A 14,823-nucleotide genomic window follows, 5' to 3' on the forward strand; every position below is an offset into this window, starting at 1 on the left:
AACCTCCTGATTTTAGAAATGGGCTATGTCAGAATGCCAGATGCAAGGGAAGGCACCAGGATGAGGTCTCTTGTTATCTGGTGTGCTCCCTGGGGCATTTGGTGGGCCGCTGTGAGATACAGGAAGCTGGACTAGATGGGCCTATGGCCTGATCCAGTGGGGCTGTTCTTTTGACTGTATCCAGGCCTAGTTTTTACAATTCCTCTCAGATGAATCTGTTTTTTGCTCTTCAATGTTGTCCTTCTGTCACGATGCTACTTGCACTGGCCACTTCCTGATGTAATAGGCATGAGATAAGTTGCGTTTCTTGTCTGTGGGAACATCAGTTGTGCCCTTTTGAGGGAGATGCACAACTTGTCCTTCACATTTTCAGTTGAAAGCATAAGAGAAAAGGGAAAAGTCACTTGTACTTTATTTTAGGGCACAGTCCTAACCAACTTTCCAGCACTGGCATAGCTGTGCCAGTGGGGCATATGCTGCATCATGCTGTTGGGGGGCAGTCATGGAGGCCTCCTCAAGGTAAGGCAGTGTTTGCTCCCTTACCTTGGAGTTGCATTGCCCTTATGTCAGTGCTGGAAAATTGGTTAGGATTGTGGCCTTAGAGTCCAATCCTATCCAACTTTCCAGCACTGGTCCAGCCACAATGCAGCCTTGGGGCAAGGGAACAAATGTTTCCATACTTTGAAGAGGCCTCCGTGACTGCCCCACCACCACAGGATGCAACACACACCCCATTGGCGTGGCTGCACCGGCACTTGAAAATTGGATAGGATTGTGACCTTAGTTCTCCTGCATAAGATCTCCCTCCTCTATTCTCAACACTTGGCATTTGATCCAGGGGCTGAATACCACTAAACCAGCTCTCTGCTACTGCTACTTTGTCCATCAAATAGATGACCAGTGGGACCATCAAGAGCTGTTGAGACCTGCACAGCAGCCAGGCAGGGAAGAGCCATGACATACTTAAAAAATAACTTTTCTCACTATAGCTTTTCATTGCATAGTATGTTAACACCAATTCTTCTTTTGGAAAATCTGGTCTGAAACAACCCTGGTAATCAATTTGAATAATTTCAGTTCAATTACTTTTTTCATCTTTCCCAACATTCGGCATGCTAATCAGCATGATCTGGAACATTTAGATTGTCTCAATAGCAAATCTTCCACACTGCTTCTCTGCTGGCTGTTTACTTTTTTTGATGTACCCTTTCCAATTGTTGAGGACATCATGCAATAAATTGCACATGCCTAATTAAAAGATGTCTGAACAAACCAGTAGTGTAAATATTTGCTAGTTTGGCAGGAGGTTTGCAGAGTGTTTATAGAGTTTCTTTAATCTCTAATTTTATTAAAAACCACTCTTCCTGAACTCAGCTCTTAAATCCAAGATATTTTAACTGAAGGGCACACAACATTTCTAAAACATAAGGATCACAATCAAACTTTCTTCCTAAATTTATTGGTGGTTGGAAGTATTAAAGGAGTCACTCACTGAACCAGGTGTACAAAACTTTTTATATCCTCCTAATAACATATGCTGCTCTTCCTACATCCAGCCCCATATACCAGAAGGTAGTAGCATTCTATTTCATAAGCTTTCCTTATCATTATTGTAATTCAGTTGCCAGTTTTGTAGAGAACAGCAGGCTAGTTTCTGGAGCCTTCTCAATAGTAAAATGCCTGTTGGTACAATGAGCTGTATTTCCCATCTCCCATAAAGTGAACAATTTTCATTTATTTCTTTGAGATAACACAACAAGGCTACAGTTGGTGTCACTACTGATATGGGGGCCAAACATGACTGCCACCTAGACCTCTAGTGATTCTAGCAGCTTTAGGGCCCAATCCTAAAGTTGAGTTGAGCCAATGCAAATCCCTTGCGACAGCCCAATGTTGTCACGAAAGTACCATAAAGCACTTTTGCAACAATGTGACTGCAGGGATGTTGGTGCAAGGGACTTGCGTCAGCCTCCCTGTGCTGGACCCAGCTGTGGTGAGCTAGGTTTGCACTGGCTTTTCCAGGCTGGCATGGGGGTCTGGGGGGCATGGGGAGTGCTGGGAGGAAGTGGGAGGGAGGCATTCCCAGGGTGGGCAGCCAGGGAGTGGGAGGCAGGGCCAGGACCCAGCAGTTATGTTGGATTCTGACCCTGTTCCTGGGTGGCCCAGGGGTGGCTGCTCAGATTTGCGCCACCTCTGAAGGTTGTGCAGTTCTGAGTAGCCCCATTGGGACTGCAGTGGCTCTCCCTGGGGTAAGGGAAAATGTTTCCCCTCGCCCCAGACTGAGCCTCTAGCTGCCTGAAACCTGTACTGGATACAACACAGGCATGCTGGCCTGCCTGTTCCAGTGCAAATTAGGATTGCGCTGTGTATTACCACCACTTTGTACAACATTTCCATAGAAATCAACAGCTTCCAATGACATCTGTACAAGGTATGGAAGAACTATGAGAGTCTCCAACTGCAGGGGTGTGTTTGAGAAATGTGTCTCTAGGCCAGACTGGATACAACTTCATTTAATTCATGTTTTTAAGAAGCAAAGCAGCATATTCCATCTTTTATGGCCAAGTCCTCAGAAGGTGGCTAAGTTTAAACATGTTATTCAGCCTTTGCAGATTGGGGGGGGGGGCAGGGAGGATGGTGGTGGTGCTGGTAAATAGCAGCAGTGGAAATCTCCAATTCAGACTAGAACCACAGTGGGGACAAAGGGACCTTTGAAAGGGTTACATCCTCCCATACTATGATGTCCTATTGTGGCTGCTATTTGCATTCACCCATAAAAATACAGAAAGCCAAAACATAAAGTCATAAACTTACATTGGCCCCAAGCACAGGTTTATTGCCTCTCACTCTCTAGAACCGTGCCACACTGACATGTGCATCATAGCTCCTTCAGAAGGATATATTGCTTCCACAGCAACCAAAAGACACTGAACTGACATTTATGGTACCATATCCTACATTCACCAGAACTATCTCAGGCACATGCATAAAGGCTTCTGCTCTGTCATCTTCCGATGTTCCCAACTCTCCTTCCTGACTCTTAGTGCATTCTCTTTCTGTACAGCAGTGAGAGAAGATGGAGGTTGCTCTACTGGCTGATTGCCAGTAGGCTGTCCAACGGAATTCTTCCAAAAAGTCCTAGTTTATGACTTTATCTGAAACAAGGCACTTCTGTTATCCTTAAGTAAAAGTGTGTACTTAACACACATTAGTTTACGCCTCAGCTGTTGAGCATATTCTTCTACTTTGTAAGTTTAAACATAGCGGTAGACTAGACTTTTGCCAGGATGTGGACAGAGAAATCCACACAAGACTGAATTTAGTACCCCCAGGACAGTATAGCTACACTCTGACACATTCCCATTCTCAGTGCTTTAAAAGAAGAAATTCTCTTTCCAGTGTCAAATCTCTTCTGAACTTCAGATGTCGGTCAACTAGAAGAAATGTTTATTAAATAAACAGATGACTTAAGTTCAGTGTGACATGAAAGAAACAATCCTGAAATAACTGAATATTATTTGTGTACTTTTTTAAAAAATAAAAACTAGGGTTTGATTATTTTGAAGCTAGCGCCAAGGAGAACATCAACGTGAGGCAGGTATTTGAGCGTCTTGTGGACATCATCTGTGAGAAGATGTCAGAGAGTGTGGATTCAGATGCCTCTAGAATTACTGCTGGGAAGAATGTGCACCTCACATATAATCCACCTCCTTTGCAGCAGAACTGTTCCTGTTAGCGGTGCCTCAGAACTGCCTGGAAAGTAGTTATAGGGGTAGATACACCTTATTATTCTGTACAATCCTTTTTCAGTGCTGGCATAGTGGGATATCCTTGTTCAATGTCTCCCAAATCCTTATATAGAATAATAGAAAATGTTAAGTGCAGCTAGTGTTCAAGTGAAATGTTATGCTAAAATATTTTATATAGTCTGACATTTCTGAATGGTTTGTCATGTTACTACAGTTTTGCTGGTATCCAGGTAATCCTTACGTTTTAGTACCTGCTAATCCGAAGCAACTGTTAAGTGCTTGTCTTGCCACACACACTTGCCCTCAAGTATAGAACAGTTTGAGCCTTCTGGCCAAAGGGGGGGGGGAGAACAGCAATACCAGATTCATCAAAAGTGAGAGGGTGGACAATATTGTTCTGTGCATCAACTCCAGCTTTCTGTTTGCTTGATAAGAAGTTGCAGAGATAACACCTGAAAGTTATTTTAAACAGCACCCTTCATTAAACAAAGCTGTCCATGCTTGATCACTGTATGCAAATAATTCATGACACCAGATTTGCATATTTAATATTTTGTCATTTGCAACCAATGAGTTCCTAAGTGAGAAAGTAGTGTTTATTTCTGGCCATCACCTGCTTAATGATGTCACTTATTGCTTAAGGACATCATGTCCAGCCCTCAGCAGGCACCATTAATGCTATTCAGCCTGCTCTATGAAGTAGTCTGTGAGGCCTGCTCTATGAAGTCACTGTGCACTTAAAGGAGTTTTGCTAAGGCCCACAAAGTGCCATGAGAAAGGGCAGGTTAGAATTCCCCTCACCAGAACACAGCAGGTTGTAATTAACCAAAAAATAAAGTTTATTAACAAAACTAACTGAATGTAGAATTGCAGTACTATAAAATGCTGGTTCTAGTACTTGCCTTAGCTGGTATAATGAGCAGGTCATTCACAATTTTATATTCCACTTTATCTCCCTAGTGGGCATTCAAAGATGGTAAGATCATAATTTACATGCTGTGGAAGATTCATAGTAAGAGTTAATGATTTAATAAAGAATCTGCCTGAATTCAGGCAAAAGATACATCCTGAACTTCAAGAAGTAGATCTACTTTTCTGGATTAGCTCATTTAGATCTGATTTTTGTAGGGGAGACTTCAGTTAGATACAAAGAAGACATTCTTAATGCTAAGAGCGGTTCAGCAATGAGATCAATTACCCAGGGAAATGGGTTCTCCTTCACTGGAGCTGGACAGGTAGCAGCTTGACAGGTGCCTTTTGGAGATGCTTGAAGCAGGAAAATCCTCTTTAGAGCAGGGTGTTGGCCTAGATGGCCTTGAAGATACCTTCCAACTCTACAGTTCCAAGTACAGCTGACTTAGGGCCCAATCCTATGGAGTGTGTACTGACTCACTGCCGGCCCGCACTGTTGCAAATGTGCCATAAGGCATATTTATGAGTCTTAGTACCAGTGGAGCTCTGCTGCTCGGCGATTGTGTGGACCGTTGAGCAGCGGAGAGGTAGGTGGGGGTGTGGGGGGAGGTGGGGGGAGGGCAGGGGGGAGGCGTGCTGGGGGAGGGTGTGAGACAGGAGAGAGGCAGGATCAGTGGAGCTTTGGTGCACGAGATCCAGAGGCTGGTCACCTGACATAGAAGCTCTGAATTCTATTCCAACCCTTGGGTTGTTGTAGAATTGAGTAGCCCCATTGTGGGGCTACTTGATTTACCCAGGGGAAGGAAGTCCCTTTTTCCCAGAGGAGGAGGTGGTGGCTGCCTGGAGTGCGCTGGATGCAGTGGCAGCCATTTTCAGCGCTGCTGCAGCCCCGCGTGCCGGGCAGCTCAGGACTGGGCTGTAATTCTAACCAAAGACTTCTATCACAAAGCTTGGTTTTACATTTATGGGAAATTAATGAAATGGCATGTCCAATTTTTTAGGACATTAGACAGGAATGAAACACAGGTCAACCAATCAAATCAACAAGTATGATTTCTTCCTTCCCAAGGAACCCCCCCCCCCAAAAAAAGGCAGGCAGGCAAGTAGAGGAAGCAAAGTTTAGCTACAGAATTACTGCAGAAAAGCACTTACAATATGCTACAACTTTAGAGGAATGTTTTCTTTAACCCATATGCAGTTAACCTCCCTTCCCTTTTAAAAAAATATTTCCAGCCCTGTAGGGTGCTGTTTTATCTTATTGTGTGCCATCACAAGCTCTCTAAAGATAATCCGATCTCCTTTTGTTCTATTCTCTTGTGCGCAATACACACTCACACCTGTCTCTCTCAGGTTAGCATCCCCATCTCTTTCTCCTCTCTTAAGTCACACATACTCTCTTATTTTAAATAGGGACATTTTAAATGTCCCTATACCCCCCTAAATCTCTAAATCTCCCTATACCCCCCTCCACATTTCACTTTTTATAGGAAGGCAAAAAAAGACAGACAACACTAAAAGGTGCGGTGACTACTGAGGCCATTGCTCATCTAAGGGTAAACAGACATTGCTAGCTTCAAGACTATGAAAACATATATTCAATTTCTTGTCCAATGCTTGTCCCCCTTTCCCTTGCTGAGGGGAAGATGCACAGAAGACATCTTTGAAATGTGCAGAATCCATGTACAACTGTTTTTGGTGTACTACGTTGAAAAATACAGAGAAATCTCCCTACAGCTAAGTATGTATTTTAAATGCAATAGTAAGTTGAAATGCTTTCAGTAGACAATTTGAATTGTTCTAGTTTTTGTCTTAATTATAAAATGAGCAAGTTCAGGTTTGTTGAGTATTTATGTTCTGGTGTTTAGAAGGCTCTGTTTGTGTGATGGTTGAAGTGTATATATTGTTGCCAATTGTAAGATGCCAACAAAATAAAATATCTGTTATTTAACTTGCTGTGTTAACATTGTTTTGCGTATTACTTCCCATTGCGAATACCCACAATGATCAAAGTGAGCCTTCCAGCTAGGAAATAATATTTTCAAGCATATGTTTGCAGAATTCTTAGCAGTAACCTTCTATACTGGGACTTCAGTTAACACTTTAAGCAAGATAATAAAAAACCAATAAGTAGTATTGAGGCATGGTGACCCTCAACCCTAGATTGTAAAGTAACTGGATAGCCCAGTAAAGTATAAGCAGAGTACTAAGAATTATTTTAAAAGCTTTTTAGCCCAGAGATATTATAGCATAACACACAATGGAAGAGAGCTGCTTGATTTTAGAAACAAATGCTTAACAGCTTAAAAGCCATACTGCTACAGCATAAAGGTACACAAAATAAAAAGCTGTTTTATTTAACATCATAGTTAGTCTCACAGAAAAGCCGCTTGAAGGAATAATTTAGGAGAGACCTTGAGCTTCTAAGGCTGTGATACACTTTAGAGTTTGGAAAAGGGAGTCGTATCTACATCTTGGCAGAAGTATACGGCCAGCCAAGATATCATAAGCTGAGAAAACACATATATGCAATATTGTAGTCATTAGAAGTAAGAAAAGCATTTAGCTGGACACAGACACCTGCAAGAGACGAATTTAGAAAAAGGATACATTTAATTAGATAAGCAAAGAACATCCTTGAGAATCACATTGCAACTGAAATGGAGAAATGAATGTTAAAGGGGGCTGGTGCAGGGAGAAAACAGTTTGGTTGGCATGTAATGTCTGAGTAACTTGTTTAAAGATAAATAGGAGAAGGATTTCTTAAAAAGAAAACGTGATGCAGTGAAAGTTTGGCTTGTTTTATGTTAAAATATATGAAAAATCACAAGAAGCTGGCTAAAGCCTTAGTCAGCCACAAAAGGGAAGAGGTCACTTATATACACCACTATAGAGCCCTCAATACCAATGTACTCAAAGTAACTAGTCAGTTATAATAGAATTAAGACATAGAGTAAAACTGTTAAAAGGAAGTTTAAAAGACTTTGGTTCACAGAGGGCTCACAGGGAATATACTAAAACCAGGAGAAGAGATGCAAAAGAGATAAGTGGTTCAAGCAAGGTCATCCTAATTAGGAAGGGTTTGGAAGGAATATATGTCAATAAATGGGCCAGAAGTTCTACCAGATAAGGTCTTCACACCCATGTTTAAGTGTTTTCTTGTTCTCTTTAATGAGGATGTTACAGCGAACCCTACTGGTTTTTGAAAACTTTTGGAAATTGTGTAATTTTGGCAAAGTTTTAGGATGAAACCCCACCTGTATGTAAATAACAGTCAATCAATGGTTTTGTTTGTTTGTTGCCCACCTATTTGGTATGTAAATGGTATTTTGTCTATATCCTATTAAGAGTTAGCCCCATTTATGATGTCAAACTTTCAGCGAATGAGAAGTCTAGATTTTCAGACAAAGGATTGTGTGGTATAAAAGTTAAGGACCAGCGTTCAGACGGGGTCTATGCTTTGGACATGAGTCCTGTGGACCAATTGTATACAATTCAATAAAAGCCTGTGAACCTTCATCCCTGTGTACCGAGTTGTTCTGAGTTGCTTATCCGCTTTGCAAAAGTATTAGCATTTCTATAGCGCTTTAAACAAGTGTTTCTCAAACTATGGGTCAGGACCCACTAGGTGGGTCATGAACCAATTTCAGGTGGGTCTCAATATTTTATTTTTAATATATTAGACTTGATGCTACCATGGTATGTGACTGCATTTGGGGATATGTTACAGACCTGTACTTTTAACAAGCTACTATGTATATTCTTTTAAAAATGATAGTAAATCTGACTTACTCTTGGGTAAGTGTGGGTAGGATTGCAGCCTAGGATTGTTAAAAATTTTCCTGCTTGATGATGTCACTTCCTGTCATGATATCACTTCAGGTGGATCCTGACAGATTCTCATTCTAAAAAGTGGGTCCCAGTGCTAGATGGGGGAGAACCACTGCTTTAGACTGTTCAGAGATACATTATATCATTAGACATACTAAAATACTGACAACAACTCTGTAAGGTACATTATTGTTAGCTACTTGGTGCTATTACAGCTATATGGAGATATACATTTTGTCTGTTAATAGATACTTCAAAGCAGCACAGACAGGGACCATTTTTTCTTGTACTACACAATCAATGAAGGCGACACTGAGAGAAGGTAGCACGGGTTAAAGGACATTTAATGATACTGAAAAGAGAAAATATATTGCACTATCACTACCCAATTCAGATTTGACTAATTAGTTAATAAATAATTTAGTGCAATGTGCAGTGTTTTTAGTTTCCTTTCCATTACAAATGGGGTACAGACAAAGATGTAGTGACAGAAGGGGGCAAGAATAGGAGACAGGGAGAAAAGCAAGAGGAAAACAAGAGTTGCAAGTAAGCAAAAAACTAAACACCCCCACCAACCAGGGAGGGGGTGATTGAGAGAGTTATAGTTAATTCTCAAAACCAGTTCTGCTGGTCACACATTTAGATCTATGGAGAACATTATGTGTCAAACTCCCAGGTTTTTACTACTCAGATGCTACAATACAGAGATGGCTGATGTTGCCTTTTAAATAAATAACTGAGTTTTTAATAAAATCAGTTTGTGTTGCACATGAAGCTAGATACTATCCATGTCATAACTGACAGAGGCATAAATTTCCTTTCAGTGATGAAGAGTAAGGACCCAATCCTATATGACTTTCCAGCACCAATGCAACCACAACACAGCCCTGAGGTAAGGGAACAGGTGTTCCCATATCTTGAGGAGGCCTCTGTGACTGCTTCCCCACCACAGGATGCAGTGCATGCTCCATTGGCACAGCTGTACTGGAAAATTGGATAGGATTGGGCCCTATGTCATTTTGCAGCAATGTAAGCCAGAAAAAAAAAGATGGTTGCCAAAAAGCAAAATGAAGCTTCCAAGTCTATACTAATGAAGACTGTCACGTCTGACCATAATGCTGCTACTATTGTCCACTCCTCCAGAACATGACAAGAAGATGCTCTCCACTAGACCCGTCACAAAAGCAGTATTCACATATGACTTCCCACAGCTTCTCATGACTTTTCTATTACCCAGTACACATAACAAAAGCTGCTCTTTCACATCATCCTCAACTGGATGTCAAGGGTTGAGATCTTGATTGGTCTCCAACCACTGGTCTCACAGTCCCCATTCATTTTGCTTCTTTGCTGGAATTTCAGTATCCAGTTTGAAAAATGCTGATTGCAGATTAGAAAAGCAGTGTCCAGCATTCTTAAAAGGTCAATCCTGCATTCAAACAGGCTAAAGATTGCAGAAGTGCTACAGGCAGATGGACCAAATCATACAGTAAGAGAATTACAAACACTGTCAATGGACCATGGTAGGAAAGTCATCCTTTTCTTTTAGTGCTAACAGATGGGGGATTAAACAAGCCAGAGATAGCACTTGGAAAACCACCTGTTCAAAAGAAATGCATAGTTTTGAAGTAGTGTATCTCAGTGGTGGTGCACATCCTTTGACATTGAGGAAGATGGACCAGTGGTCCAACTCTATAAAATGTCAGATATTCCTCAGTGACCTAACTAAGCAACCAATCTTATGGGACATTGTGCTAGTAGTACGTGTGTACCAAAAATATGCTGTAAAGCATGTTTTCAGTGAGAAGGGAGCACCAGTGCTGGCCCAGCACCAAGCCTCACCACTCGGTGGACACAGCAGAGGAGCACTAATAGTAAGTAAAGGCCAGGTGGGGGTAAGGCTTCCCAGGGCAGAGCAGAACTGGGCCTCAAATCAATTTATTGATTATGTCCAGCACAACACTAAGCATTCTGCTGTACTCAGAATAAAACTTCACTAAGTTTTATTCACTAAGTTTTATGTTTAAGGGGATTTACTGGAGTCAGCCTCAGCTAACTTACTTGTAGGGCTCCAATCCTAGGAAGTCATCAGCCCAATGCTTTCAAAGAGCTTTGAGATACCTTACACTGCATAGATACAGCCTGGAAGTCTCAAGGACATTTGATCTCAGATTATGACATCAGTGGACCTCAACTTTTTATTTTATTAATTATAAGACTGTGGAATATTACCAAAGCTTCATAAATTGCAAACCTATATTCCAAGTGCTGCTAGTAAACCAGAAGCCAGATACAGAAAACACTCTTCCCCCACCCCACTAGAAGAGACACTTCAAGAAGGTTGGAATGATTCAAGCAACCTCTCTAACCCCCCTTTTGAGTACTGCAACTTGGTACAAGACAGCTGAGCCTTTCCATTTAGTCTAAGAACCACACCTGAAGAACTCAAAACTTTGCATGTTCTTGCTATAAGAGCACATGATCAATTTTTGGCATCTCAGAAACCTTTAGAACACAAGAGCAACAAAGGAGGACAGAGCAAAAACCAGAGAGTTATGTGAACAAGAAAGAATTAAGAACATAAGGATAGCATTGTTTGACAAGGCCATAGGTTGATCGCCCAGAGCTAGCCTAGCCCAGTGCCCCATTTTCCTCATCAGCTGCCTCCAGACAGCTGGGACAGACATACTCCTCTTCTACCATTGCTTTCCTACAACTCATAGTCAGAGGCACACTGCCACTGAACCAGAGGTACCTGGTTGCCACTGACACATCAGCTCCCCATGAATGTGCCCAGGCATACTCCCCCTTGTGGACACCATCACATCTGATGGCAGTGAGTTCCACAGACACACCACGTAAAGCAGCACTACCCCTACAACACAACCCACCCACTACACTGCCTCTCTCACAGTAGCTTTACTTTGGTCTTACATACATCCCTAAAGGGGCGGGACCCATTGTTCGCCCCGCCCACTCCACGGCGAGTGACGTCATCCGGTGGGTGAATAGGCATTGGGTGCTTTTGAAGAGTGACAGCACGGTGGCCCAATCAGGGCATCCTATCTGTTGAGGGAATTAATAAACCGAGAGAAATCTCAAAATTAATTAGGACAAACAGACCAAAAGTCCTGTTTGTCCCCCGTTTCACCCTCACTTGCAGCTCTCCAGGTTGAGCGCGGCCTATCAGAGTCGGCTGTGCCGGGGAGGCCTGGGATTGGCTGGCGTCTGTCACGTGAACGCCGGGCCGGGCCGTGATTGGTGGGAGTGGGGCCGGGGCCTTAGCACCGGCCTGCGCTTGGGTCTTGAGTAGCCGGCCGGGGCTTGGCCGGCGGCGGATGCTGAGGGTCGCGGCCGTGCTCGCGCACGCGGCCTCCGCTGCGAAGCGGCTCCGAGCCGGGCCAGCCCTCAGCAGCCACCGTCGTCATCGCACCGGCTGGGGTCACTCTCCAGCCGGACCCCGACCGGTCACCAGTGGGCATCCCTCGTGCCGCCGCTTCCTGTGGGTTCCCCTGGCAGCGGCAGCGGCAGCCATGCCGGGCAGGACCAAGGCCTCGCCTGTCAGCGGCCAAGACCTGCCGCAGGACTTGGAGGGCAGCCGTGGGGCCAAGGCCGGCGCCGCGCAGGAGGAGCCGGCGGGGGAAGGAGGAGACGCCGCCGCCGCCGCCAGCCCCAATCTGGGGGACCCGGAGATCGTCAAGTCCCCCAGCGACCCCAAGCAGTACAGGTGAGCGGGTGGTCGAGCTCACGACTGAGAACCCAGGGCCGAGCTGTGCGTGTCTACTCGGAAGTAAGCCCCGTTATAGTCAATGGGGCTGACTCCCAGGTAAGTGTGGACAGGATTGTAGCCCTAGAGAGGATGTCCCTTCGCTGAGGCGAATCCGCCTTCAACACTCCCCCCCCCCGCAGGGTAACCAGATGTCCTCTTTTTCCTAGACGTGTCCTCTTTTTTAGCCTCGTGTCCTGGAAAAGAACTTAGGGCTACAATCATATCTACACTTACCTGGGAGTAAGCCCCATTGACTACAGTGGGACTTACTTCTGAGTAGACATGCATAGGCTTGGGCTCTGTGGCTACTACCATCTTATCCACACTTACCTGGGAGTAAGCCCCATTGACTATAATAGGACTTACCTCTGAGTAGATGTGCATAGGATTGGGCTGTAAATGTCCCCCCTTTCCCTGTGAGCAGACCTCTGCAGGCAGCGCATAGCTTTCTTCTACTTCAGCGTTTCTGAAACTGTGCATTGGGACCCACTAGGTGGGTCGCAAGCCCATTTCAGGTGGGTCCCCGATCATTTCAATATTTTAATTTTAATAAGTTAGACTTGATGCTACCCTGGTCTGTGACTGTATTTGGAGAAATATTACAAACCTGTACTTTTGAAAAGCAACTAGGTATATTCTTTTAACAATGACAGTAAATGGGTATTACTCCTAGTAAGTGAGGGTAGGATTGTAGCCTAGGATTGTTAAAAATGTTCCTGCTTGATGATGTCACTTCCTGTCATGACATCTCCTCTAATGGGTCCTGACAGATTCTCATTCTAAAAAGTGGATCCCAGTGCTAAATGTGTGAGAACCACTGTTCTAGTTAATAAGTGATATGTAATAAATTACATGTAATATAGTTTTTAATAGTAAGTAATATAGTATTTAAAGTGACCACATGAAATCAATTCACAAGTGTTTTAGTTTTTATTTTGTCATTTTTTTCTTGGATGTCCTACATTTTGGGGGGGGCTTGTCCTCTTGCGAGTATGACATTGGGTCACCCTCTCCCCCACCTTCACCCACATTTTGGTGGTCCAAACCCAGCCTCACTCTTAGCCCCACGATGCATGTTGGACACTCTTTTTAGGAAGCACAGTGTCTCTGGAAAACAGGAGGAGTTCAAATCCCTGCTCATTACAAGGTTCACTGGGTAGTCTATGCCTACCCTACAGGAGTGTGGTGAGGGTAAAATGGAGTGTAGCCCCATGTACAGTGCAGGTATGTGTTGCCTCATGAGAACAGTCGATCCTTTATAGGGACGGTTTTAGCAGTATTTGCAGATATTCAACTCAATTTGGCTGTCTAGCTACTATTGTATTGGCAACCTTCAGTCTCGAAAGACTATGGTATCGCGCTCTGAAAGGTGGTTCAGCGTCTAGTGTGGCTGAAAAGTATGTAGCTACTAACTAGCATATGATTTTGTATTGCTTGCCATTTCCTCTGACCTTATCTAACCAAAACCTGGGCAAAGTAATGACATGGTTGAGCTGAGTCATTGCTCTCCCCTCTGCTGTGACTTCCTCCCACATCATTATTTACATCCGTTTCAGGTTATTATTTTGGTTATTTGTACTGTAATTGTCAAAACATGTGCTTTATAAACTGACATCCTATGTATGTCTACACCAAAGTAAGTTCTCTTGTGTTCAGTGGGACTTACTCCTAGGCGTAAGGAGTAAATGTGTATAGGATTACAGCTTTAAACTACAGTAGCACCCCCCCATATCCATGGGGGATACATTCCTACTGCTACTGTGAATACCCCAAACCATGGATAGTAGTGAACCTCTTTACACTCATGACTCACCTCTCTTTTTTTGCAAATGCTTTGTTTGGAAAGTGACGCTAACAGGAAGGAGATAGCAAGGAAGCAGACAGACAGCAAGAACACTAGATCTGCTTCCTATTAGCAGTCTCTCTCCCCTCTTCTAGCGGCTTTGAGTCTAGCATTCTCATTGTATGCTTCCTTTTCCAAAAAACTTCTTCTGCTGTCCAATTTCTATTAGTGTCGCTTTGCAGAGACAGCGAGTCATGAGTGTTACTGAGCGGAGGGGGGTGTATATGAGAACTGTAGATAACTGAAACAGTGGATATGGGGCGGCTACTGCATTTTGCTGGTTATTTTAGTAATGGAAACAATTTACTGAGAGAGATAATCATTAGAGTTGCAATCTTTGTCATCTAAGGAGCGGTATATACACACGTAAATTATCCTATGTGTGTTTCTCAAACTGTCGGGACCCACTAGGTGGGTCACAAGCCAATTTCAGGTGGGTCTCCATTGATTTCAATATTTTATTTTTAATATACTAGACTTGATGTTACTATAGTATGTGACTGCATTTGGAGAAAATGTTATAGATCTGTACTTTTAAACTGGTTACTGTGTATATGCTTTTAACAATGATTGTAAATGGGACTTACTCCTGGGTAAGTGTGGGTTGGATTGCAGTCTTTGTATTGGCAACCTTCAGTCTCGAAAGACTATGGTATCGCGCTCTGAAAGGTGGTTCTGGCACAGCGTCTAGTGTGGCTGAAAAGGCCAATCCGGGAGTGACA

The 14,823-nt window shown here is 43.4% G+C and overlaps 2 protein-coding genes across 2 annotated transcripts in view; both read left to right on the plus strand.

Moving 5' to 3' along the window:
• RAB3B (RAB3B, member RAS oncogene family) overlaps window positions 1-3,736 on the plus strand; it is a 67,105-nt gene extending 63,369 nt beyond the window's left edge. The window contains exon 4 of the mRNA XM_066624902.1: window positions 3,549-3,736. Within this exon, the coding sequence (XP_066480999.1) occupies window positions 3,549-3,736 (188 nt within the window). The remainder of the gene's footprint in view (window positions 1-3,548) is intronic.
• An 8,042-nt stretch (window positions 3,737-11,778) lies between these two features.
• The window catches only part of NRDC (nardilysin convertase), a 50,913-nt gene continuing 47,868 nt past the window's right edge, over window positions 11,779-14,823 (plus strand). The window contains exon 1 of the mRNA XM_066623837.1: window positions 11,779-12,216. Within this exon, the coding sequence (XP_066479934.1) occupies window positions 11,828-12,216 (389 nt within the window). The 5' untranslated portion in view covers window positions 11,779-11,827. The remainder of the gene's footprint in view (window positions 12,217-14,823) is intronic.

This window comes from Tiliqua scincoides, chromosome 4 (genome assembly GCF_035046505.1).
Source record: "Tiliqua scincoides isolate rTilSci1 chromosome 4, rTilSci1.hap2, whole genome shotgun sequence".
NCBI lineage: Eukaryota > Metazoa > Chordata > Lepidosauria > Squamata > Scincidae > Tiliqua > Tiliqua scincoides.